General features: G+C 36.8%; 1 protein-coding gene and 1 pseudogene across 1 annotated transcript; both read left to right on the forward strand.

Moving 5' to 3' along the window:
• Positions 1 to 23,762, forward strand: PEX13 (peroxisomal biogenesis factor 13). Its single transcript, XM_045549674.1, has 4 exons — positions 1 to 386; positions 8,034 to 8,725; positions 20,338 to 20,463; positions 22,994 to 23,762. The coding sequence occupies exons 1-4, from the start codon at positions 295 to 297 to the stop codon at positions 23,290 to 23,292; spliced, it is 1,209 nt and encodes a 402-aa protein (XP_045405630.1). The 5' UTR covers positions 1 to 294; the 3' UTR covers positions 23,293 to 23,762.
• On the forward strand, positions 2,621 to 6,978 carry LOC123636633 (annotated as a pseudogene).
• Positions 23,763 to 24,002: the final 240 nt, after the last annotated feature.

Here is a 24,002-nt window from a genome sequence, read left to right on the forward strand (position 1 = left end):
CAGACGTCTAGGGTATAGTAGCCGCTGCCAGAAATATCGATGGGTCCTTACTCTCAGGTTTAGAACAGAAACTCTTTCTGGGGCAAATAAAAAGAGAGCATTTCGTCCCATAAATTAGTGGCATCCTCCTGGCATCTGGCGCCAGCTGGCAAAGCACCACAAGCCCTGTCCTGACTGCAGGGGTGGGCGGGGAGGAGGACTCGGTGTTCCGCCCATTGCGCCTGGCGCTCGAGGTGCTAGCGTCCGCAGGCCCGAACAGTCCGGGCTGGGAGCGGGAGCGGAGCGGAGGTGGAGATGGCGTCCCAGCAGCCGCCTCCCCCGAAACCCTGGGAGACCCGCCGAATTCCGGGAGCCGGGCCGGGGCCAGGACCAGGCCCCACTTTCCAGTGAGTGTGGGATTCTTCAGGGTGTGAGTTTGGTGGACCAGAGCGAAGACTTGGCAGGAGGCGGTTGAGGCCGTTGTTGGGGGAAGCATCCCCTCCCCCCTCAGTCAGCCCCCAACCTGGAGGGTGGAGGCTGAGCGGGAGCCGGGGCTCTTGCGGAGAGAATTTCAGTGTTGACAGCTGTTTCTGACCCGGCAGCTCGCGACGGCGACGTTTTTTCGGGAGCGCCTGGGCGCCTTTCTGGGTTCCTGCGCTTGGAAGAAAGGGTGGCTTTCTGTTTGCGGGACACTGACAGAACTGTTGGACCCCCTTTAACGCTTTAAGACTTTTTGGTCTGTAGCACTTGAGAGCGGAGTTTGAAGCAGCCTCTTGTAAAAGCTAACAACCTCTCAGGTTGGTGAAAGCCGGAAAGGTTTTACGCCTACTGGAACCCAAGCTTATACGCTTTGTGTTGTTCTCCAGCGTAATTCAGCTAATGTTTCGGATTGAGATTTGGAGAAGCAACTTTAAAGCAGGAGTTCTAAATCTCAAGCCTATTGATTCCCTTTGTGTGCAAAATGGTGTATTTTTCTGAGGCCTATGGTTTTTTGTCTGTTTTGTTTTTAATCAGTATCAAATGGTTCTACAACTTTAAAAAGGTTAAAACCTACAGAGATAGAAGAGTTTTAAGGCCTTGTCTATTTTGTGTTTGTCTCTGGACATCTTAATTCAGATGGTGTGACTCGAATGTTAAATCACTTGCTGTTGTAGGTTTTCCTAACGCTTAAAAATCCCCAACATTGGAACGTATTTCTGCATGTTCTGAAATCTTTTCTTTAAACGATAAAATGTGTTAACACAGTAACAACTTAATTTAATGATGATAGATACATAACAATTAATAAGCTTTAATTACACTGTTAAGCCAGGGTGACATTTTCTGCCTTTTTTTTTTTTTTTTTTGAGACAGAGTCTCACTCTGTTGCCCGGGCTAGAGTGCTTTGGCGTCAGCCTAGCTCACAGCAAACTCAAACTCTTGGGCTCAAGCAATCCTCCTGCCTCAGCCTCCTGAAGAGCTGGGACTACAGACATGCGTCACCATGCCCGGCTAATTTTTTCTATATATTTTTAGTTGTTAGGTTAATTTCTTTCTATTTTTTAGTAGAGATGGGGTCTCACTCTTGCTCAGGCTGGTCTCGAACTCCTGACCTTGACCGATCCTCCTGCCTCGGCCTCCCAGAGTGCTAGGATTACAGGCGTGGGCCACCGCACCGGGCCTCTGCTACCTATTTATGAGTGTTTCTTTTTCTTTTGCATTTGGACTGTTCATCGGACATTAGAGGTTTTATTTTTGTATCTGTTAAAGTTCTGTTTATGTAAAAGTAACCATTTTCCCACTTTTTTCATTATGAAATATTTTAAATACATAGAGATTAATAGAGAGTAAGATACTACCTGTGTATTCAACACCCAACTTTAAGAAATACTGACATGCCAGATTTACTTGATTTAAAAAAAAAAAAAGAGAGAGAAACAGTTAAATCCTCCCATTCTTCTTTCCAGTGATAATAACTATGGTTCCTATTTGGTGTTCAGTGTACCCAATAATGTTTTTATACTTTAGTATTTAGGTTTGTGTGTATTATGTATAGTTTATATTTAAAGCTTAAAAACATAATATATACTTGTATATTATTTGTAATTATAGACTGTATATTATTTTATATATGTTTTTCCTCTTTTTTTTGTTGCTCACTTTTCTGTTGGCTTTATCTTTGCTTATCAATTTGTAAGAGTACTTTATTGTTGATAATCCTTTTTTATTTGTATATTTTGCTAATATCTTTCACTCTGTGGCTTCTCTTCTTTATGTTCAAGTTTTTGTACAGAGGTTTTTAATTTTAATACAGCCAAAATTGTCATTTTGTTGTTGTTGTACTTTTTTTTTTTTTTTGAGACAGAGTCTCGCTCTGTTGCCTGGGCTAGAGTGAGTGCCGTGGCGTCAGCCTAGCTCACAGCAACCTCAAACTCCTGGACTTAAGCAATCCTACTGCCTCAGCCTCCCGAGTAGCTGGGACTACAGGCATGCGCCACCATGCCCAGCTATTTTTTTTCTGTATATATTTTTAGTTGGCCAGATAATTTCTTTCTATTTTTTTTAGTAGAGACGGGGTCTTGCTCTTGCCCAGGCTGGTCTCAAACTCCTGACCTTGAGCGATCCACCTGCCTCGGCCTCCCAGAGTGCTAGGATTACAGGCATGAGCCACCACGCCGGGCCTGTTGTTGTACTTTTTGCCTTGGTTAAGAAATCCTTTCTGCCTAGATCAGGAAAATTTTTCTGTATATTTTCTTTTAAATGTTCTGGTTTTCACATTCATATCTTTAACCCACCTGGAACTGACTTTGTTGTACAAAAGACAATGTGAAGTAGGGAATCTAAGTTTTTTTCCGTATGGACAACTAATTGTCCCAACACCATTTATTGAGTAGTGTATTCCATCCTAGTTTAGAATGCCATCCATCTCATATGAGTTTTCCTAAATGTGTGGTTTTGTTTTAGGCCCTTTCTGACATGTTCTATTGGTCTATTTGTCTATTCTCAAGCTGGCACTACACTGTCTTAATTAGAGTTTTGTAATGTTTTGGTATTTACTATGTCAGGAGTCTCCACACATTGCAGTTCTTTAAAATTGCCTTTGTTACACTTAGCCTTTATAAAAAGACTTACTGGGATTTTTATTGGAACTTTGCTGATTTATAGATCAAGTGTCTTTCCATCCATGAATCTTATGTATGTTACAACTAGTGAGAATTTTTATCATCTTTTTTGCCTTAAATATGTTTTATAATTATCTCTATGAAGTTTTTTCCCATCTTTTATTATCATTCCTAGATTATATATATGTTTTTTGTTGCAATTGTAAGTGGGATATTTTTCCTTTCACATTTTCCAGTTGGTTACTAACAGATGTGTCAGAATGCTGTTGATTTTTTAAAAATATATAAATGTTATGTACAGCATAATGTCAAACTCTTAATTTGTTCTAATGGTTTGGTTTGAATTTTCTTGTGTTCCATGTAGGCAATTCTATCATTTACAAATAAACTAGCAGAGAGAGCTAGGATCCTTGTACTGGTCCTGACTTCCATTGGAATGCCTCTGAAGTCTCACTATTAAGTAGGATGTTTGCTTTTTGTTTTTTATAGATATCCCATTGAACTTTTCTCTGCCTTGCTCAGATTTTTATTATAAAGAAGTATTAAATTTTATGAATGACTTTTCTGCATCTGTTGAGATAATTATATGTATTTTTCTTTAATATAAAAATGTGATTTATTGCATTAATTAACTTTCTAATGTTGAGTCATCATTTCTTGCATTTCTGGATGAACTCTGCTTAATTGTGACTTTTTTATTAATATGTGCAATCCTGAATTCTATTCTAATATTTTTAAGATTGTATATATATGTGCCTAGGTGAAATTGAAATTTTCTTTCTTTGTACTATACTTTTCTGGCTTTGTGTCAAAGTTTTATAGCTAGAGAAATTCTTCTATTGAATCTAATATTTATTCCTTCATGGGTAGACTGTCTTCTCCTTAGTAGCCTTTAAGATTTCATCTGATACCTTGGTCTTCTGTATCTAGATTTGAATATACAGACACATATATAATATTCCCTCCTGCTCAGGACCCACAGAGTTCATGTTTTTTTTTTTTTAATTCAGGAAAATTCTCACCAGTTATACCTTTAAATATTGCTTTAGATATTGTTTAAGCACTGTTCTTTCCTATGTCTTCTGTTAAACCAGGAGTAGTTTCTGTTGCAAGTAACAATATCTGACTTACTATACTTTGGACTATGAAGACATTTGTTGTTAGCAAGAAGTCTAGAGATCTGCTGTCTCAACAGTGTCATCAAGGGAACCAAATTTTTCCTAGCTTCTCTCTTTTTTTTTTCTTCTGTCAGCTTTCTGACAGTTTTTGCCATCTCTGCTTTATTATTGCTCCTTTAAAAAGAATCTCTTTTTTTTCCTCTGGCTATTTTCAAGATTTTCTTGGTTTTTGGTTTTCAGCAATTATACTTTGTTAGGCCTTAATGTGGTTTTCTTTGTATTATTCTGGGTGGAATTCATAGGGATCTGTGAATTCATACTGGAATCTGACTTTGCCTTTCATTAATTTCAGAAAAGTTTCAGCCATTATTTCTGCAAATATTGCTTCTGCTTATTGTCTGTTTACTCCTTTAACTCAAATCACATATAAGCCCTATATTTCAATATACTTGTATCTTACTCTTTTCTGTATTTTTCCTTTTGTTTCTTACGCTTTCTTCTATGTATTTTCTTATGACCTCTCTTCTAGTTCACTGCTATTTTTCTTTCAATGTATCTAATCTGATATTAAACCAGTCATTGAGTTCATAGTTTCAGGTTTGTTTGTTTTTTAGTTTTAGAATTTCCATTTGGTCCTGCTTCATAGTTTCTATTATCTGCTGAAAAATCCCAATCTTGCCTTTTTTCTTTTAATATATTAAGCATAGTTGTTTAAAGTCTGCCTAATAACTCTATTATCTGGATCCCCTCTGGAGCTCTTGTATTGGCTGATGTTGCTCTTTTTTTAACATGTAATTTTGTCATCATATAGGCCCAATTACTTTTTAATGAGTGCTGGACATTGTATATAGACAATTTAAGGTGATTTGAGGGATGGTATCTTCCTCCAGAGACTTACTTTTGACCAGAATTTCAAGCCACTAGCAATCTAGTATAGCTTTAATCCAATCAAGAATTAAGCTGATTTGAAGCTGTGGTTTTAGTTCCTGCTAGGGCTAGTCTATCCCTGCTTACCTTTTCATCCTTACTCCTAGTGTATATCCCTTGAAGGTCCCAAGTGTGGGGGTTGACTGTGGCCCTCCTCTTTAGGATTCTCAACTCTAGTTTATGTCTCTTTAGCCAAGGAGTCTATTAGAAGCTCTGCTCAGCTTCTCATCCTGTCAACTATCTCTTCTGAAATTGGCCCTAGTCCCTAGAGAAACATCTCAAAATACCATGCTCTCTGTTTTTTTTTTTTTTCTCCTGGATTTTGAATCGAGAATTCCTCAGTGCCTTGTTCTTTAATGCTTCAAACAGATATTTTTCAATTTTTTTTTCTTGCCTTTCTAGTTGTTTTCAGTGGGGGGTTAATCTGATTATCTCAACTACCATTACTTAAAGTGAAATTCCCAAGTTCTGCATTTCCATTCTGCTTTGTAGTGTACAGCAGCTAATTTTCTTCTTGCTTAATAGTTGCAAGTCAGCTCTTGTGGCTGTGGATATCATGTCTAAGATTTCTAATGGAATTTTTAAAAATATTTACCTCTTTATTTCATTTCCCTTTTTATTTCACAGATGGTGCTTCATTTATCTCTTTGATAATTTTAAACATATCTAGAATCTTTGAGCTTTTATATATAATTAGTTTCCTTTGAATGAATTTTATTCTCATTGATTTTTGTTGGCTTGGTTTCTTAGTGTTTTTACTTCTTTGTGGTATTTTTTATATGCTTATTTTGAGTAGGAATTTTAGAGTTTCATTTTCTCTCCTTTCTGTCTTCCATATTCCCCTGTCTCTGTCCAGTAGGTTTCCTGTTGCCTCTACCTGTTCCCTCAGCACCCACTCACCCCATGCCAGTTCCCCAGCAAGGTGGGCGGGCGGGCAAGTGGCTGGCGTGGCTGGGCAAGGCCAGGCTGCCAGGTCCTGGGGGCCTGGCCTGCGTGCTCTGCAGCTGCTGGGTGGCCTTCCTGCTGCAGGCGTGTGTGCCACTGCCCCACCATGCCGACACCTTCCACCAATGCCTGCTTCTTCCTCTTCTGCTGCCGTGAGCTTTTAGGAATCAGCTACCCAGGAAAAATGACTTTTACTTATATGAGACACCTTCTCAGAATCCTTCCCCAGAAACAGGAGAATCTGTGTGTTTCCAGCTTAAGTCTGGCACTCATCTCTGAAGGGTTTGTGGCTGTTTAGGCCCCAAAACATTCTCCCGACGTCACAAGGCACACTACTGCGGTAAGGTGCATCAGGCTCTCAACTGGAGATCAGGACACAAGCAGGCTTGTCCACAGCCAGTTTGTTTGGACCATGCAATTCCAGACCACAACTTCCTTTTTCCGAATTTGAAATTGTAATAGAAACAGAAGATGAGGTTATGCCTCAAGTTGTGGAAAAGGAAGATGCTGCAGAGATTGTGGGAGCATAGGTGAAGCACTTGAGGAAGAACTAGATTCCATGGCAAAACATGAATCCAGGGAGGATAAAATTTTCCAGAAGTTTAAAACTCAAATAGCCCTTGAACCAGAACAGATTTCTCAGATACGGCAGAGGTCTTGCCCCCATCTGGATTTCTGGTGAAAATATCCCTCAAGAAAAGGATATTCCAGATTGCCCCTGTGGTTCCAAGAGAATATTTGAATTCCAGGTCATGCCTCAGCTGCTGAACTACCTGAAGGCTGACAGACTGGGCAGGAGTGTGGACTGGGGCATCCTGGCTGTCTTCACCTGTGCAGAGAGCTGTAGCTTGGGTACTGTCTGTACAGAGGAATATGTGTGGAAGCAGGATGCAACAGATTTACCTTAAAGGCATCTTAAAGCCTTAAAAAATATTAATGATCTTACACCTTGTAATTCCTTTTCTAGGACTTTATCCTGAGGAAATAATTATACCAGAAATAGAGGCACAGAGATACAGAGATAGAGATGTTGCTTGAGGCATTGTTTACAGTGTCTAAATATTAATAAAAATGTCCAATGATAGGGAATTAAATAAATTTTGGTGTTACACAGTGGAAGGCTACACAGTCTTAATGATACACATGTATGTGGACACTAAATAAGATATAGATCTAAATTGACACTAGATACCATTATAAGTTGTATTCATGGTATGACCATATTTTTGTAAAAGTATTTATACATGTATATATGCACAGAAATAAATCTAGAAAGACAAAACAAGACCTATTATTAAACTATAGTAATTAAGATAGTACCATTTAGGTACAAAGATGAACAAATATCTAGTTGTAACTAACCTTGAGAAAATGAACAAGTGTCTTAAAAAAGAAACCACAGATTGGAGATAATACAGTCATGCACTGCATAACGATGGTTCAGTCAACAACAGAATACATGTATGACAGTGGTCCCATAAGATTATAATACCGTATTTTCACTGTCTCAGATGCACAGATACTTACCATTGTATTACAGTTGCTTGTACTATTCAGTACAGTAACATGCTATATAGTTTTGTAACCTAGAAACAATAGGCTGTACCATATAGTGTAGGTGTCTAGTAAGCTATACCATATGGGTTTGTATGAGTATACTCTGTGATCACAAAACGACAAAATCACCAAACAACACATTTCTTGTAACGTATCCCCATCATTAAGGACACATAACTGTATTAATAATGCTAGGATAAGTAAATAAGAATTCAGTCAGCTATTTTATCTTACTCATTTTGTCTTAATGAGATTCTAAGCATCTGAATATTACAGACTATTTCTAACTCAAAACATCTTCAGTAGAATCTGTCATAGCACTAGTTATATAGGAAGGGTTTAATAGTTGCTTTGAATTGAATTTATTGTGGGTTAAGTAACCATTTTGAATCTTTTTTGGTTTTAGATCTGCTGATTTGGGTCCTACTTTAGTGACAAGACCTGGACAACCAACACTTACCAGAGTGCCCCCACCTGTTCTACCAAGACCATCACAGCAGACAGGAAGCAACAATGTGAACACTTTCAGACCTGCTTACAGTTCATTTTCCTCTGGATATGGTGCCTATGGAAATTCATATTATGGAAGCTATAGCCCTTATAGTTATGGATATAATGGTGTGGGCTATAACCGCCTCCGTGTAGATGATCTTCCACCCAGTAGGTTTGTTCAGCAAGCTGAAGAAAGCAGCAGAGGTGCATTTCAGTCCATTGAAAGTATTGTGCATGCATTTGCCTCTGTCAGTATGATGATGGATGCTACCTTTTCAGCTGTCTATAACAGTTTCAGGGCGGTATTGGATGTAGCAAATCACTTTTCTCGGTTAAAAATACACTTTACAAAGGTTTTTTCAGCTTTTGCATTAGTTAGGACTATACGGTATCTTTACAGACGGTTACAGCGGATGGTAGGTTTAAGAGGCTCTGAGAATGAGGATCTGTGGGCAGAAAGTGAAGGAACTGTGGCTTGCCTTGGTGCTGAGGATGGAGCAGCTAACTCAGCAAAATCTTGGCCAATATTCTTGTTCTTTGCTGTCATCCTTGGTGGTCCTTACCTCATCTGGAAACTGCTGTCTACCCACAGCGAGGAAGTAACAGGTAAGGGAACGGGCTCAAAAACCGTGTAACAATGTCAGATTTCAAGAATATATTTGTGGAATTACCTTTCTTTATGTTAACTTGTATTTACTATTTTGATCCAATATACATTTTAAGTTAAGACCTTCAAAACTGGAAGAGGAATATGTCGCAAAAACAGGTTTGCTGATTGATTTATTATTAGTTCAATTTAACAGTAAGCATTACCTTACTGTTATCAAGGTACTAAAACTTGGAGCTATGGAGTATACAAATATATGTAGGGCATAATCCCTATCTTTCTCAACCTTATTTGAATATATGTTAAGACACATATACAGGTAATTGTAGTTAGGCAGAAAGAGTGTGGTAAGGACTGACAAAAGGTTTCTTCAGCTTTTTTTTTTTAAATTTTTATTATGGGTACATAATAGTTCTGTATCTCTATAAGGTGCATATGTTTTGATACAGAGATACAATGTGAATTAATCAAATCAGGAAAATTGGAGTATCCATCACCTCAGTCATTTAACATTTCTTTGTGTTAGGAACATTACAGTTCCATTCTTTTAGTTATTTTAAAGTATACCCTAACTTATTATTGATTATAGTCACTTTGTTGTGCTATCAAATACTGTTCATTCTATCAAACTATCTAACTATATTTTTGCACCCATTAACCATCCCCACTTTATCTCCCTCTTCCCATTACCCTTCTCAGCCGCTGGTAACTGTCATTTTACTCTCTGTCTCCATGACATCAATTGTTTAGCTCCCACATATGAGTGAGAACATGCAAGATTTGTCTTTCTGTCCTTGGCTTCTTCAGTTCCATTCATATTGTTTCAGATGGCAGGATTTCTTTCTTTCTTGTGGCTATATAATATTTCATTGTGTACATGTACCACAATTTCTTTGTCCATTCATCTGTTGATGGACACTTAGGTTGATTCCATAGCTTGGCTATTGTGAATAGTGCTGCAATAAAAAAGGGAGTGCAGATACTTTTTTGATATACTGAATTCCCATCCTTTGGATATATACCCAGCAGCGGGATTGCTGGGTCATCTGGTAGTTCTATTTTCAGTTTTTTGAGAAACCTCTATACTGTTCTCCATAGTAGTTGCACTAATTTACATTCCCACCAACAGTGTATGAGGGTTCCCCTTCTCCACATCTTCACCAGCATTCATTATTGCCTGTTTTTTTGATAAAAGTTATTTTAACTGGGAAGAGATATCTCATTGTAGTTTTGATTTGCATTTCGCTGATGATTAATGATGTTGAGCATTTCTTCATATACCTGTTGACCATTCATGTGTCTTGTTTTGAGAAATGTCTGTTCAGATCCTTTGCCCATTTTTTAATTGGATTATTTGATTTTTTCCTATTTAGTTGTTATTCTAGTTATTAATTCCTTGTCAGACAGGTAGTTTGCAGATATTTTCTCTGATTCTGTGGATTGTCTCCTTAATTTATTGATTGTTTCCTTTGCTGTGCAGAAATTTTTTAGCTTAATGTGATCCCATTTGTCCAATTTTGCTTTGGTTGCCTGTGCTTTGGGGGTATTACTCAAAAAATCCTTGGCCACATCAATGTCTGGAAGCATTTCCCTAATGTTTTCTTTTACTAGTTTCATAGTTTCAGGTCTTAGATTTAAGTCTTTAATCCATTTTGATTTTATTTTTGTATGTGGCAAGAGATAAGGGTCTAGTTTCATTCTTCTGCATATGGATATCCAGTTTTCCCAGCACCATTTATTGAAAGAGATTGTCCTTTCCTTGCTATATGGTCTTGGCACCTTTGTCAAAGATAAGTTCACTATAGATGTGTGGATTTTTTCTGAGTTCTCTATTCTGTTCCGTTGGTCTCTGTGTCTGTTTTTATGCCAGTACTGTGCTGTTTTGGTTACTGCAGCTCTGTAGTATAATTTGAAGTCAGGTAATGGGATTCCTGTGTCTCTGTCTCTGTTTTTATGCCAGTACCGTGCTGTTTTGGTTACTGCAGCTCTGTAGTATAATTTGAAGTCAGGTAATGAAGTCCTGTAGTTTTGTTCTTTTTGCTCAGGATGGCTTTGGCTATTCTGGGTTCTGTATGGTTCCATATAAATTTCAGAATTCTTTTTTCAATTTCTGTGAAGAATGTCATTGGTATTTTGATGGGAATTGCATTGAATCTGCAGATTGCTTGGGGTACTATGGACAGCAATATTCTTACAATCCATGAGCATGCAATATCTTTCCATTTTTTTATGTCCTCTTCAACTTCTTTCATCAGTGTTTTATAGTTTTCATTATAGAAATCTTTCACTTCTTTGATTAAGCTTATTCCTAGGTATTTTATTTTATTTGTAGCTATTGTAAATGGGATTGCTTTCTTGGTTTCTTTTTCAAAATGTTTACTGGTGGCCTATAGAAATGCTACTGATTTTTGTATGTTGATTTTGTGTCCTGCAACTTTACTGGATTTGTTTATCAGTTCTAATAGTTTTGAGGTGGAGTCTTAGGTTTCTCTAGATAAAAAATCATATTGTCTGCAAAAAAGGATAACTTCTTCCTTTCCAATTTGGATGTCCTTTATTTCTTTCTCTTATCTGATTGCTCTCGCTAGAACTTCTAGTACTGTGTTGAGTAACAGTGGTGAAAATAGGCATCCTTGTCTTGTTGCAGATCTTAGAGGAAAGGCTTTCAGTGTTTCCCCATTCAGTATGATACTAGCTATGGATCTGTATATGGCTTTTCTTGTGTTGAGGTAACTTTGTTCTGTACCCAGTTTTTTGAGTTTTTATCATGAAAGGATGTTGAGTTTTATCAAATGCTTTTTCAGCATCAGTTGAAATGATCATATGGTTTTTGTCCTTTGTTCACATTGATTGATTTGCATGTGTTGAACCATCCTTGCATCCCTGGGATGAATCCCATTTGATCACGATGAATAATCTTTTTAATGTGTTGTTGAATTTGGTTTGCTAGTATTAATTTTTTTTTTTTTTTTTTTTTGAGACAGAGTCTCGCTCTGTCACCCTACCCAGAGTGCCATGGCATCAGCCTAGCTCACAGCAACCTCAAACTCCTGGGCTCAAGCAATCCTTCTGCCTGAGCCTCCTGAGTAGCTGGGACTACAGGCATGCGCCACCATGCCCGGCTAATTTTTTCTATATATATTTTTAGATGTCCATATAACTTCTTTTTATTTTTAGTAGAGACAGGGCCTCGCTCTTGCTCAGGCTGGTCTCGAACTCCTGACTTCGAGCAATCCACACACCTCGGTCTCCCAGAGTGCTAGGATTACAGGCGTGAGCCACCGCGCCCGGCCAGTATTAATATTTTCTTGAAGGTTTTTGCAACTGTATTCATCAGAGATATTGGCCTATAGTTTTCTTTTTTTGTTGTGTCTTTTTCTGATTTGGTATCAGGGTGATACAGGCCTCGTAGAATGAGTTTGGGAGTATCCCTTCCTCTGCAATTTTTTGGATTGGTTAAATAGGACTAGTATTAGTTCTTTGAATGCTTGGTAGGATTCAGCAGTAAAACCATCAGATCCTGAGCTTTTCTTTGATGGGAGACTTTTTATTACTACTTCTCTTGTTATTGGTTTATTCAGATTTTGGATTTCTTCCTGGTTCAATCTTGGTAGGTTGTATGTTAGAAATTTATCCATTTCTTCTAGGTTTTCCAATTTATTAGCATACAGTTGCTCATAGTAGTCTCTAATGATCCTTTGGATTTCTGTAGTATCAGTTGTGTATGAGTTATAATGTCTCCTCTTTCATCTCTGATTTTTTTGGGGTTTTTTTATCTCATAAATACTATGATCTCTGATTTTATTTATTTGGGTCTTCTCTCTTTTTTTCTTAGTTAATCTGGCTAAAAGTGTGTCTATTTTGTTTATCTTTTCAAAAAACCAACTTTTTGTTTTATTTATCTTTGGTATTTTTTGTTTCAATTTCACGTATTTCTAACTCTGATCTTTATTATTTCCTTTCTTCTAATTTTGGGTTTGGTTTGCTCTTGTTTTTCTAGTTCTTTGAGATGCATTATTAGGTTGTTCATTTGAAGCTTTTCTACTTTTTTTTTTTTGAGACAGAGTCTCACTCTGTTGCCCAGGCTAGAGTGAGTGCCGTGGCGTCAGCCTAGCTCACAGCAACCTCAAACTTCTGGGCTCAAGTGATCCTACTGCCTCAGCCTCCCGAGTAGCTGGGGCTACAGGCATGTGCCACCATGCCCAGCCAATTTTTCTATATGTATATTTTTAGTTGGCCAGATAATTTCTTTCTATTTTTAGTAGAGACGGGGTCTCCCTCTTGCTGAGACTGGTCTCGAACTGCTGACCTCGAGCGATCTACCTGCCTCGGCTTCCCAGAGTGCTAGGATTGCAGGCATGAGCCACCGCACCCAGCATGAAGCTTTTCTACTTTTTTGATATAGGCATTTATTGCTATAAACTTTCCTGTTATTACTACTTTTTCTGTATCCTATGGGTTTTGGCATGTTGTGTTTTTATTTTCATTTGTTTCGAGAAATTTTTAATTTTCTTAATCTCTTCATTGACCCACTGAAGGAGCATATTGTTTAATTTCCATGTGTTTGTATATTTTCCAATATTCCTCTTGTTATTGATTTCTAGTTTTATTCCATTGTGGCCAGAGAAAATATTTTGTATGATTTTAATTTTATTAAATTTTTTGAGACTTGTTTTGTGGCCTAATATTTATTGTATTCTTGAGAATGATCCATGAGCCAAGTAAAAGAATGTGAATTCTGCAGCTGTTAGATGAAATATCCTATAAATATCTGTTAGATCCATTTGGTCTATAGTGCAGATAAGTTCAATGTTGCATTGTTGCTTTTCTGTCTGGATGATCTGTCTAATGCTGAAAGTGGAGTGTTGAGGTCTCCAACAATTATTGTATTGGGGTCTATCACTCTCTTTAGTTGTAATAATGTTTGCTTTATGTATCTGGGTGCTCCATTGTTGGGTGCATATACATTTAGAATTGTTATATCCTCTTGCTGAATTGACCCCTTTATCATTATATGACTTTCTTTTTCTCTTTTTACAGTTTGTCTCTTAAAATCTATTTTATCTGGTAGAAGTATTGATACTTGTAGTCCTTTTTGGTTTCCATTTGCATGGAATATCTTTTTCCATCCCTTAATTTTCAGTCTGTGAGTGTCTTATAGGTGACCTGTATTTCATCTTACTTAATTGTTTCAACAACCCAAAGAAATAGGAATTATCCTCATTTAAAAGTGACAAAACTGAGATTCAGAGAACTCATTCATCTAGTGTTACATCTTTGATAAAGCAAAACTATAAATAAAACCAGGGGTACTTGACTGTTAAGCCCATATTCTATCAACTGGTACAGAGTACTAGCTCACTTTAGAAAAGTGAAACTAACATTTTTGTCCAGGAAGAAATGGTATCCGAGTTATTATTTTTTTTTTTTAAGAGAGGGTCTCAGCTATGTTGGCCAGGCTAGAATGCAGTGGCATCATCACAGCTCACTGTAACTTCAAACTCCTAAGCTCATATGATTCTCTTGCCTCAGCTTCCCAAGTAGTTGGGGCCACAGGTGCACGTCACCACGCCTGGCTCATTTTTCTTTTTTTTGTAGAGCCGGGGTCTGCTCTGTTTTGCCCAGGCTGATCTTGAACTCCTGGCCTCAAGCAATCTCCCACTTGGCTTCCCAAGGTGCTGGGATTACAGATGTGAGCTATTGCGCCCAGCCTGAGTTAGATTTTTGAAAGATAGGTAACATTTCATCAGTTAGGTGAGGAAACAAAGACTGTCAATCCAGTGGACCAGTTTGAACAAAAATACTTAGGCAGAAAATACGAGATTTGTTCAGTAGTTGTCCTATAATATTGAATAGAAGAATAGTAAGAAATAAAGCTGAGAAATTCGGTTGAAGGCTAATGGTAGAAAATTTTAATTGGCATTATGAGACTTAATCTCCATGTAGTAAGGAATGGATGGTTTTTTGGTAGTTTTTGTTTGTTGTTTTATTTTTTAGCAGGTTGTGACATACATATAATATAAACAGTGCTCTAAAGAGGTCAGTCTGTCTGAAGTGTTTATGATAAATCATTAGAAATTAAGTCGGTTGAAATTAGATGGTAGGATTCATAAAAGATTTGGGTTATGTTCACCTTTGTATTCCTAATATCTAACAATGTGCTTGGCATGTGGAAGGTATATGATAAATATGATGCTTTTGCATTAATTTGGATGAGAGATAATGAACTAGGTTTTGTGAGAAGCAGGATTGATGTAATAGAACCAATGGGTATAGTCATTGACCAAATGTGGTACATAAAAGGAAAGAAGGAATTAACATGCCCTAGTCCTTTAAATTTGGGTTTTCAGAGAGATAATATTTTATTCATTAATTCAATAAATATTTGTTGAGTGCCTACTACATGCTAGTCACAGTTGTAGGAACTAGGGATATAGCAGTGAATAAAACGGATTAAAAAAATCCCCTCCCTTGTGACAATCCAATGGGGAGAGACAGTAAACAAATAAGTAAAATATATAATAAGTCAGAAGGTACTAAGTGCCATAGGAAAACAAATAAATCAGGCAAGAATGTTGGGGAGTGCCAGGTGTAGATACTGGGATTGCAGTGGTACATATAGTCAGGAAAGTCCTCCCTGAAGAAGATGAGAGAATAAGCCCTGCAACTCTGAGGGAAGAGTGAGGCATACGGAATGACAAAAGTCCAAAGGAATTTAAGTGACAGTGTGCCTGGTATGTCATGTGAACAGCAAGGAGGCCTGTGTGGTTGGAGCAAAGGTGAGAGTGGCAGGAGATGAAGATTGTGGAAGATTACAGCATGTAGATAGTATAAGTCCATAGATATTTGTAAGAACATTGGCCTTTATTCTGAAATGGGAATCCATCGCAGAGTTTTGAGCAAAAGAGTGATATGCCCTGACGTACATTTTACAAAGAAAATCTTTTTTGCTAAGAATGGTTGTTAGGTAGAGCTAGAGCAGAAGAGGCCAGTCGGGAAAAGTCAAGAGACCATCACATTAATTCAAGTGAGAGATGATGGTGGCTTGGCTTAGAGTGGCAGTGACATGGGTCCTGAGATGGAGTCAAATTGTGAATATGTATTTGTAGGTAAAGTCAGTAAAATAAATGTAGAGAAATCACCCAGAACAACTGGTTTGTGAGTAATTACCATTACTTTGGTTGGGGTTATATTGATGTGCCAGTGGGTCATTCAAGTTGAATTTGAGAAAGTGTCAGAAGGCAGTTTAAAAGGGAGGACAGAATCTTAGAAAAGAGGTAAAAAAAGGAAAGATCTAAGAGTCATCCACATAGCCCAGTGACCTGTAGTCCCAGCTACTCAGGAGGTTAAGGCAAGACGATCACTTGAGCCGAGGAGTTTGAGGTTACAGTGAGTTATGATCATGCCACTGCACTTTAGCCTGGGTGACACAGCAAGAGCCCATCTCTTAAAAAAAATTAGTCATCCATAGAAACATAGAAGTGGTAGTTGAAATAGTATAAGTGGATCATATTACTGTGGTAGCAAGACAGAAAATAAGAGGGGGTAAAATGGAAATCAGGAACAACAGAAATAGAATCATGTGATTCCTACATTGTAGAGGCAGGGATGAAAGAAATTTTCAAGAGTAAGAAAAAGAATGATGAATGATGTGAGGTGCTATAATAAGATAAGATCAGGAACTGAAAAAAGATGATTATATTTGGCAGTTGGAGATTATCAAGCTCCAGCAAGTAGATTTGGCAGAGTGGAGAAGACAGAAACTGTAGCAAGGGATAGGGGGTAAATAAAGTCAGAAGATGTGGAAAAAGAAAAGATTAGCCATGAGTGGAAGGAGAGGAAAAAATAATAGCCTAGTTGAATGATAAAGTCAGTGTGGTTATTTTCTGGTTTTGTTTTGCTCTTTTTTTTTTTTTAAGAAGAGAAGATATTTGAGAATGCTTTTAGGCTAAAAGAAAGGAGGCAGGAGAGGAGCGATTGTAAATAAGGGGAAGACAGATAAGATAAGTGATGAAGAAGCTTCCCATCTCTCCTATTGTAAGAGAGGCTGTGATCTAAGGAACCAGGTAAAAAGGAGGAGCAGTTCTTTATTTGAGGCAAATGAAGGAGAAATGTGTAATGATACAAAGAGATTTTTAAGGAGAAGTAAAATTGAGGAAGCTTATGTCCTATCACTTTAACTGCTTAGAGCAGGGATTGGTGAACTATGGCCTGTGGGCCAAATTGGCCTGCTCCTGTTTTTGTACAGCCCACAATCTAAGAATGGTTTTTATATTTTTCAGTAGTTGGAAAAAAATTAAAAGAATATTTAAAAAATCAAAAGAATTTGTGATGTGAAAATTATGTAAAATTCATATTTCAGTGTTCATTAATAAAGTTTTATTGAAACATGTACTCATTCATGTACATATTGTTATGCCTACTTTTGCACTATAATAGCAGAATTGAGTAGTTTGCATAGAGACACCATGTGGGACTCTCATTGTTCCACGCTTCTATATACTACAAATCTCAATAACTTAGTTATAATTTGATAGCATGTTGAGAAACATATACATTGTTGTTATACTACAATGTGTTTTTTAAGATTTTGAGGGCATACATAGCACGCAAGAAGAGAAAAGTGGACTTTGAGTGTCATACTTTTTTTTTTTTTTTCAGACAGAATCTCTCCATTGCCCTGGGTAGAATGCAGTGGAGTTGTCATAGCTCACTGCCATCTCCACCTCCTGGGCTCAAGCTATCCTCCTGCCTTAGCCTCCTGAGTAGCTGGGACTACAGGTGTGCACTACCACGCCTGGCTAATTTTTTCTATTTTTTGTAGAGACTTTCTTGCTCTTGCCCAGTCTGGTCTTGAACTCCTGGGCTCAAGCAATCCTTCCACCTCAGCCTCCCAGAATGCTAGGATTACAGACGTGATCCCCTGCTCCTGGCCCAAGTGTCATACTTTTAAGACACAGTATAGTATAGATTATTTTCTTATTGAATTAGATGGCAAAGTATTGTATTTATTATGCAGTGACACTATAGCTATGCTAAATGAATGTAACACATATCAACATTACGAGACTGAGCACGCCTCATAGAAAATCAACAGTCAGAAAAATTAGAAAATTTAAAATGGAAATCTCATCACAACGAAATTTCCTCACCAAAAAAGAAGAAAAAAAGAAAATGAGGCCACAACCAAAATAAATTTCTGAGAGGCTCATTTGTTAGCCAAGCAAAGAAAGATATTTAGTAACAGTGATTGCAATAGCCAAAGATATGTGTCCGGAGAAAGTAAACTTGCTTAAGACTATTAACCTTTAGGTGAGTTTCTTAAAAAGTTGAGGGCATTTGGAACAACATAGCCAACTTAAAACAAAGCAAATGATTTGACTGTTTTTCCTTGGCTCATGATGACCCAACAGACATTAATAGTTGCTATGGTTTGAATATGGCCCCCAAAGTTCATGTATTGGAAACTTAATTCCCAATTCAACAGTGTTAAGAGGTGGGACTTTTAAGAGGTGATTAGGTTAGATGTTATCCACGGAGTGGGCTCATCACAAGGATGGGGTATAGAAGCTAGTTTGGTCCTCTCTTGCTTGCATTGTCTTGTCATGTGGTGCCTTCTGCAGTGTTATAACACAGCAAGAAGGCCTTTACCAGATGCGGCCCCTTGATTTTGGACTTACCAGCCTCTAGAACTGTCAGCAAAATAAGTAAATTTCTATTGTTTATAAATTACCCAGTCTGTTGTATTCTGTTATAATGCCATAAAATGGACTAAGACAACAGTGCTCAGTTGTTTATTTGAAGGGGTCAATGATGAATTAGAAGTGGCTGAAGAATTAGCTTCTGTGAGTAGTCTGTGTGGTATAAATACTGGCACTAATAATTTCAAAGAAGTTGAAAATACTAATTCAGTACAACCTGAGGTGGAATCTGCTAAGATGTATTGAAGCTGTTGGTGGTGAAAATATAGGTGGAGCAGACAAAGACTTAGTTGGACAAAATTTATAAAGCTTTTGAAAATATTGGGGGTGGTTTGTTTTATTTTGTTTTTATGAGACAGGCTCTCACTCTGTCACCCAGGCTAGAGTACAGTGGTGTCATCATAGTTCACTGCAACCCCAAACTCCTGGGCTGAAGCAATCCTTCTGCCTCAGCCTCCCAAGTAGCTGGGACTACAGGTATGTGCCACCATGCCCGGCTAATATTTTTGTTTTTTTTTTTTTAAGAAATGGAGGTTTTCCATCTGTTGCCTAGGCTGGTCTCAAATTCCTGGCCTCAAGCAATCCTCCCACCTTGGCCTCCCAAAGTGCTGGGATTACAGATGTGAGCCACCACAACCCTCTCCAGTTTTTTAAGCCTATGGTTATTCATTATATTAATGTTACTCATCATCAGGTTTATTGCGGAAAGTATTTGAATTTATCATGTGTTATGAACCAATAGTGTCAAAGGTAAACTCTATTCACTCTTGTGATGTAAGTATTGTCAGTTTTGTGAATTTTTGTCAGTTGTAGAAGCTGAAGATAAAGACTTGCCCTACTACACAGTGGTTCAATGGCTTAACAAGGCTTAAGTTTTATTTTTTTGAGATTAAGACAAAGACTGAAATTTTTCTAAACAGAACCACCTTCAGCCACTATTATTAAACACTTTTAATTGCTTTGGAAATCAGCTTTTGCTGCAGACTTGGTTATATTCTTAATAAATTTAACATAAAACGATGAGGCAGAACAGCGCTTATATGCAAAACTTATGCTATAATAAAGTTATTTTGACAACAGCTAACATTGTTTGAATCACAAGTAATATCACACTGTTTTATACACCTCTCAGGCTGTCAAAAGTTAAAATAAGAAGCAATATCTCCATTCCTATACAAGTTTGCAGCAGATTTATTTTCCAAGCTCAAACCACAATACTAGAGCATTTTTTGGAGCTCCATGCAAGCACAAAGGAAATTTCCATGTTTCAAAATCCATTTAACTGTGCAATTGAAGAGCTTCCATTTAGTCTTCATTTGGAAATGATGAATCTGCAATGTAATGACATGGTAAAAGGCAAATATCAAGAGAAGAATTTAACAGAATTCTAGTCTATTAATCTTCCAAGTAATGAACATGCTCGACTAAAACCACACACTTACAGAAGTGAAATATTCTCCCCCTAAAATGTTCCAATCTGCTAAGTAGTAGAACTGTATTACAATAAAAAAAAAAAGAAGTGTTATTACATTTTGAATTTTATCAATAAAAAATTATGGAAATTGTTTTTTCCTCTTGTTATATGAATAACTACACAATATCCTTTATTTTGCCTCTTGGTCTATAAAACCTAAAATATTTACTATCTGACCCTTTACAGAAAAAATTTGCCAACCCCTGGCTTAAAGTAAGTGAACTGAAATTTAGAGTTTAAAGAAAAGGAAACAGTTCATAATATCCTGGTAAATGTTTGGTTAATTTAACATAGTATTTACCATAGAATTTACTTGGGAGGGGAGGATGTTTGGCAAATAAATTTATGCAGTTTGCAAACCATAGCCAGTGAAATACTTGCATTTTTCTTTTTTAAATTTTACTAACCTAATCTTAATTCTTAATTTGGCTTATAGACAACATCAACTGGGCAAGTGGTGAGGATGACCATGTAGTTGCTAGAGCAGAATATGATTTTGTTGCCGTATCTGAAGAAGAAATTTCTTTCCGTGCTGGTGATATGCTCAACTTAGCTCTCAGAGGTAACAAATTGTGAATAAGTTGAAATTATCTGTGAATTTTTAATATTTATAAAGATAATGTTAAAAACTACAATAAAGGATCTTGTTCATTGTTAGTTAACTTTGAGGTAATTACTAGAATCTTTCATGTCAATTTAGATTTCCAAATCTGAGGGAGTCAGGGAGAAATGCCCCATCAGAGTTGTTCCAATATTTGACTGAGATAAGGAAAGTCTTTGTTTATATAGCCTCTTCTAAATTCAGAACACTTGAATTACAGACTCCGTTAATCCCAACAGAAAAACATGAGGTAAGTACTAAATGAAATAAATCTAATAAACCAAAGGAATCTATTAAAAGCATCCCTATCTGTCCTAGATTACTGTGACTGGTATTGCTTCCTTTATTACTTGAATAGTGTTTACTGAAACTGTATCATAAATATTTTAGGAATTGTCACAAAGGATTATAGACCCTTAGCAAGAAAATTATATGCATCTCAGGCTTATTTTTTAACCAAGTCACAAATAGTTTTTAATGATTCCAGGCAAAATGACCTTTTCCTTCACCTTTCCCCAATAATGATTATCAGGATTTTTGTGGATTTTTAATTTGTATATTTGTGGGCATTCATATGTATTGCAGAAAGTTACATTTCATTGGTAAAGGTACTAGTAACCATACAGATGTCATTTATAGAATACTTACTATGTAAAAGGTACTATATTTTACATATTTCATTTGACCCTTACAATAATACTATCAAGTGGTACTATTATCCTGTCCTTGTTTTACACAGGAGGAAACCGAGACTCAGAATGAGTAAATTGTTCAGTATCACAGAACTGAATGATGAATCTAAGTTTGTCTGACTTGCAAGCCTATGCTGTTAATCACTCTGGCTAACTTTTTCATGGGAGGATCTGTTAATAGAAACTTTAGCTTTATTGATTTTAGTCACTGTACATAGGGAAAATACCTTCAATGTTCAAATCATTCATTTTATGTATAAATAATTGAAAAATTTGGAAAAATTTTGGATCAAATTGCTAAATCTCTGCCTCATTCCTTCTTACATAAAACCTAGGCTTCAGGTGGGTGCAGTGATACACATCTGTAGCCACAGCTACTCAGGAGGCTAAGGTAGGAGGATTGCTTGAGGCCAGGAATTGGAGGCTGTAATGTGCTATGCACCTATGAATGGCCTCTGGGCTCCAGCCTGGACAAGATAGCAAGACCCTGTCTCAAGGAAGGAAAAAAAAGAAAACCTTAGGCTTATAGGTATTACATTTGGTTTTTTCTTCTAGTGAAAATAGCAGTTTACTACTTTGGATTTCAAAAGAATGATTTCTTTTTAAGATTTATTGTTAAGAGACAGAGGCAACACAGATAATTAGTTTTAATCTAGATAAAGAATAAAGAAGGTCAAATGTTTCTTTCAATTATAATATTTTAGAAAAATTTTTGTATCTCATTATTTTGCAACTAATAGTCCCTCTTAACACTTTGACTTTGCTTCCTTGCTTTCCTCCATTGCTCAAGAAAAGTATGTTTGAGCATTTAGAACAAAATCATTCACAGACATGGTTGATTTGTTTTATTTTTTTCCTTTTATTATAGAGTATTAAACAGAAAAAGTCTTGTATTATGCCTCAATCATAATGTTGAACTAAAATTGTAACTGTTAAACAGCTTTTTGAAGACATGGATGAAATAGGTGGGAAAATGTTATAGAAAATTGAATATATTCAATAATCTTTCCCACTCTAAGCTCAGAGTGTTGCCTTTAACTTTTTGTCATGTGGCTAGAGATAACTGGGGTCTTAAATTTTTTCCCCATCTTGGATTCAAATTAGCATTCACTGTCTTCAGGATTGTTTTATTATAGTTATATGGAATGAATTTTATATTTGGCCAAAAGTATACAAAGAAAGAGCCAGGCACAGTGGCTCACACCTGTAATCCTACCATTTTGGGAGGCTGAGGCGGGAGGATTACTTAAGGCCAGGAGACCAGCCTGAGCAAGAGTAAGACCCCATCTCTACAAAAAATAGAAAAATTAGCTGGGTGTGGTGGCATGGGCCTGTAGTCCCAGCTGCTTGGAAGGCCAAGGCAGGAGGATTGCTTGAGCCCAAGAGTTTGAGGTTGCAGTGAGCTATGATGATGCCACTATACTCTAGCCCAGGACACAGAGCAAGAGCCTGTCTCACAAAAAAAAAAAAAAAAGGGAAAAGAAAGATGATTCCATAAAAGTATATGTTTTCTATACTTATTTCTAACTTAGCCTATTGAGATGCCAATTTAAATATGAAAGACATTGATGTTAGTTGAAGCGTAAAATAAAAAATATAAATTATAAGAATGGACCCTGGACCCCTGGAACTGTTAAGTTTACTCAGCATTTCATTTTCAGTATACATGCATGTACTGTTTGTTTATATGTTCTATTATGTGAGTGTAACACAGATTTTATGTAATATATTTTACCTTCAGTATTCTGTTGGACCTCCAAAGTATGTTCTAATTACAAGGCTGTCTTTTTTTCCATCAGAACAACAACCCAAAGTGCGTGGTTGGCTTCTGGCTAGTCTTGATGGTCAAACAACAGGACTTATACCTGCAAATTATGTCAAAATTCTTGGTAAAAGAAGAGGTAGGAAAACGATGGAATCCAGTAAAATTTCCAAGCAGCAACAATCTTTTACCAACCCAACACTAATTAAAGGAGCCACGGCTGCTGATTCTTTGGAAGAACAGGAAGCTGCCTTTGAATCTGTTTTTGTTGAAACTAATAAGGTTCCAGTTGCACCTGATTCCACTGGGAAAGGTGGTGATAAACAAGATCTTTGATATCTTTCATGTTTGCTTGCAGTTGAACAGTACTTTAGAGTACTTTTTAAAATTATTTCTCTGAAAGAAGTTAATCTACAATCCAATGAAACCATTTCTTATTGGCTATTCCAGGTGTTTTGCTGCTAGAAATTATTAAAGTTATACACTAGTATGTTGGTCTGGTGACCTGTTCACATTTTACAAGTTATTGGACCATGAGGACATTTCACCTAGATTTTAAGATTGTGGAGACTGTTTTCATTTTCAACTTATTTAAATCCCTAGGTTTATTGGAAGAGTTAAGATTGATGACTATAGAATATACAGTTTGCTGAGATAGGGATCATTAATGCTTTTTAAACTTCTGAATTAGTTTACTTGGAATCTTCAGAAATTGAATAACAGAAATATGAGAACAGGCAAAAATTCTAATTTTTTTTTACAACCTTAAGTAAATTAAATAATAAAATTTTCTGATCTGTATTATATGCAGTGTTGGGTTTGTGTTTTCATCCACAATTGATACTATTATCCTTTATTGTATTTTTAAAAATTTATTTTGAAAAGGTCACCAGAAACATTCTGAAGAGATGGTTCTAGAATGACAAGTATTTAGCCCCAGTAGTTTCCCCTGTTGTTTTACTATTTTTGCTAAGTTTGAAATTTATCTTTCTTACAAATTGTTTCCATTTCTTCTGAGGATCATATAACTCAATATCTCTACCATA

This window comes from Lemur catta, chromosome 4 (assembly GCF_020740605.2).
Source record: "Lemur catta isolate mLemCat1 chromosome 4, mLemCat1.pri, whole genome shotgun sequence".
Taxonomy (NCBI): Eukaryota; Metazoa; Chordata; class Mammalia; order Primates; family Lemuridae; genus Lemur; species Lemur catta.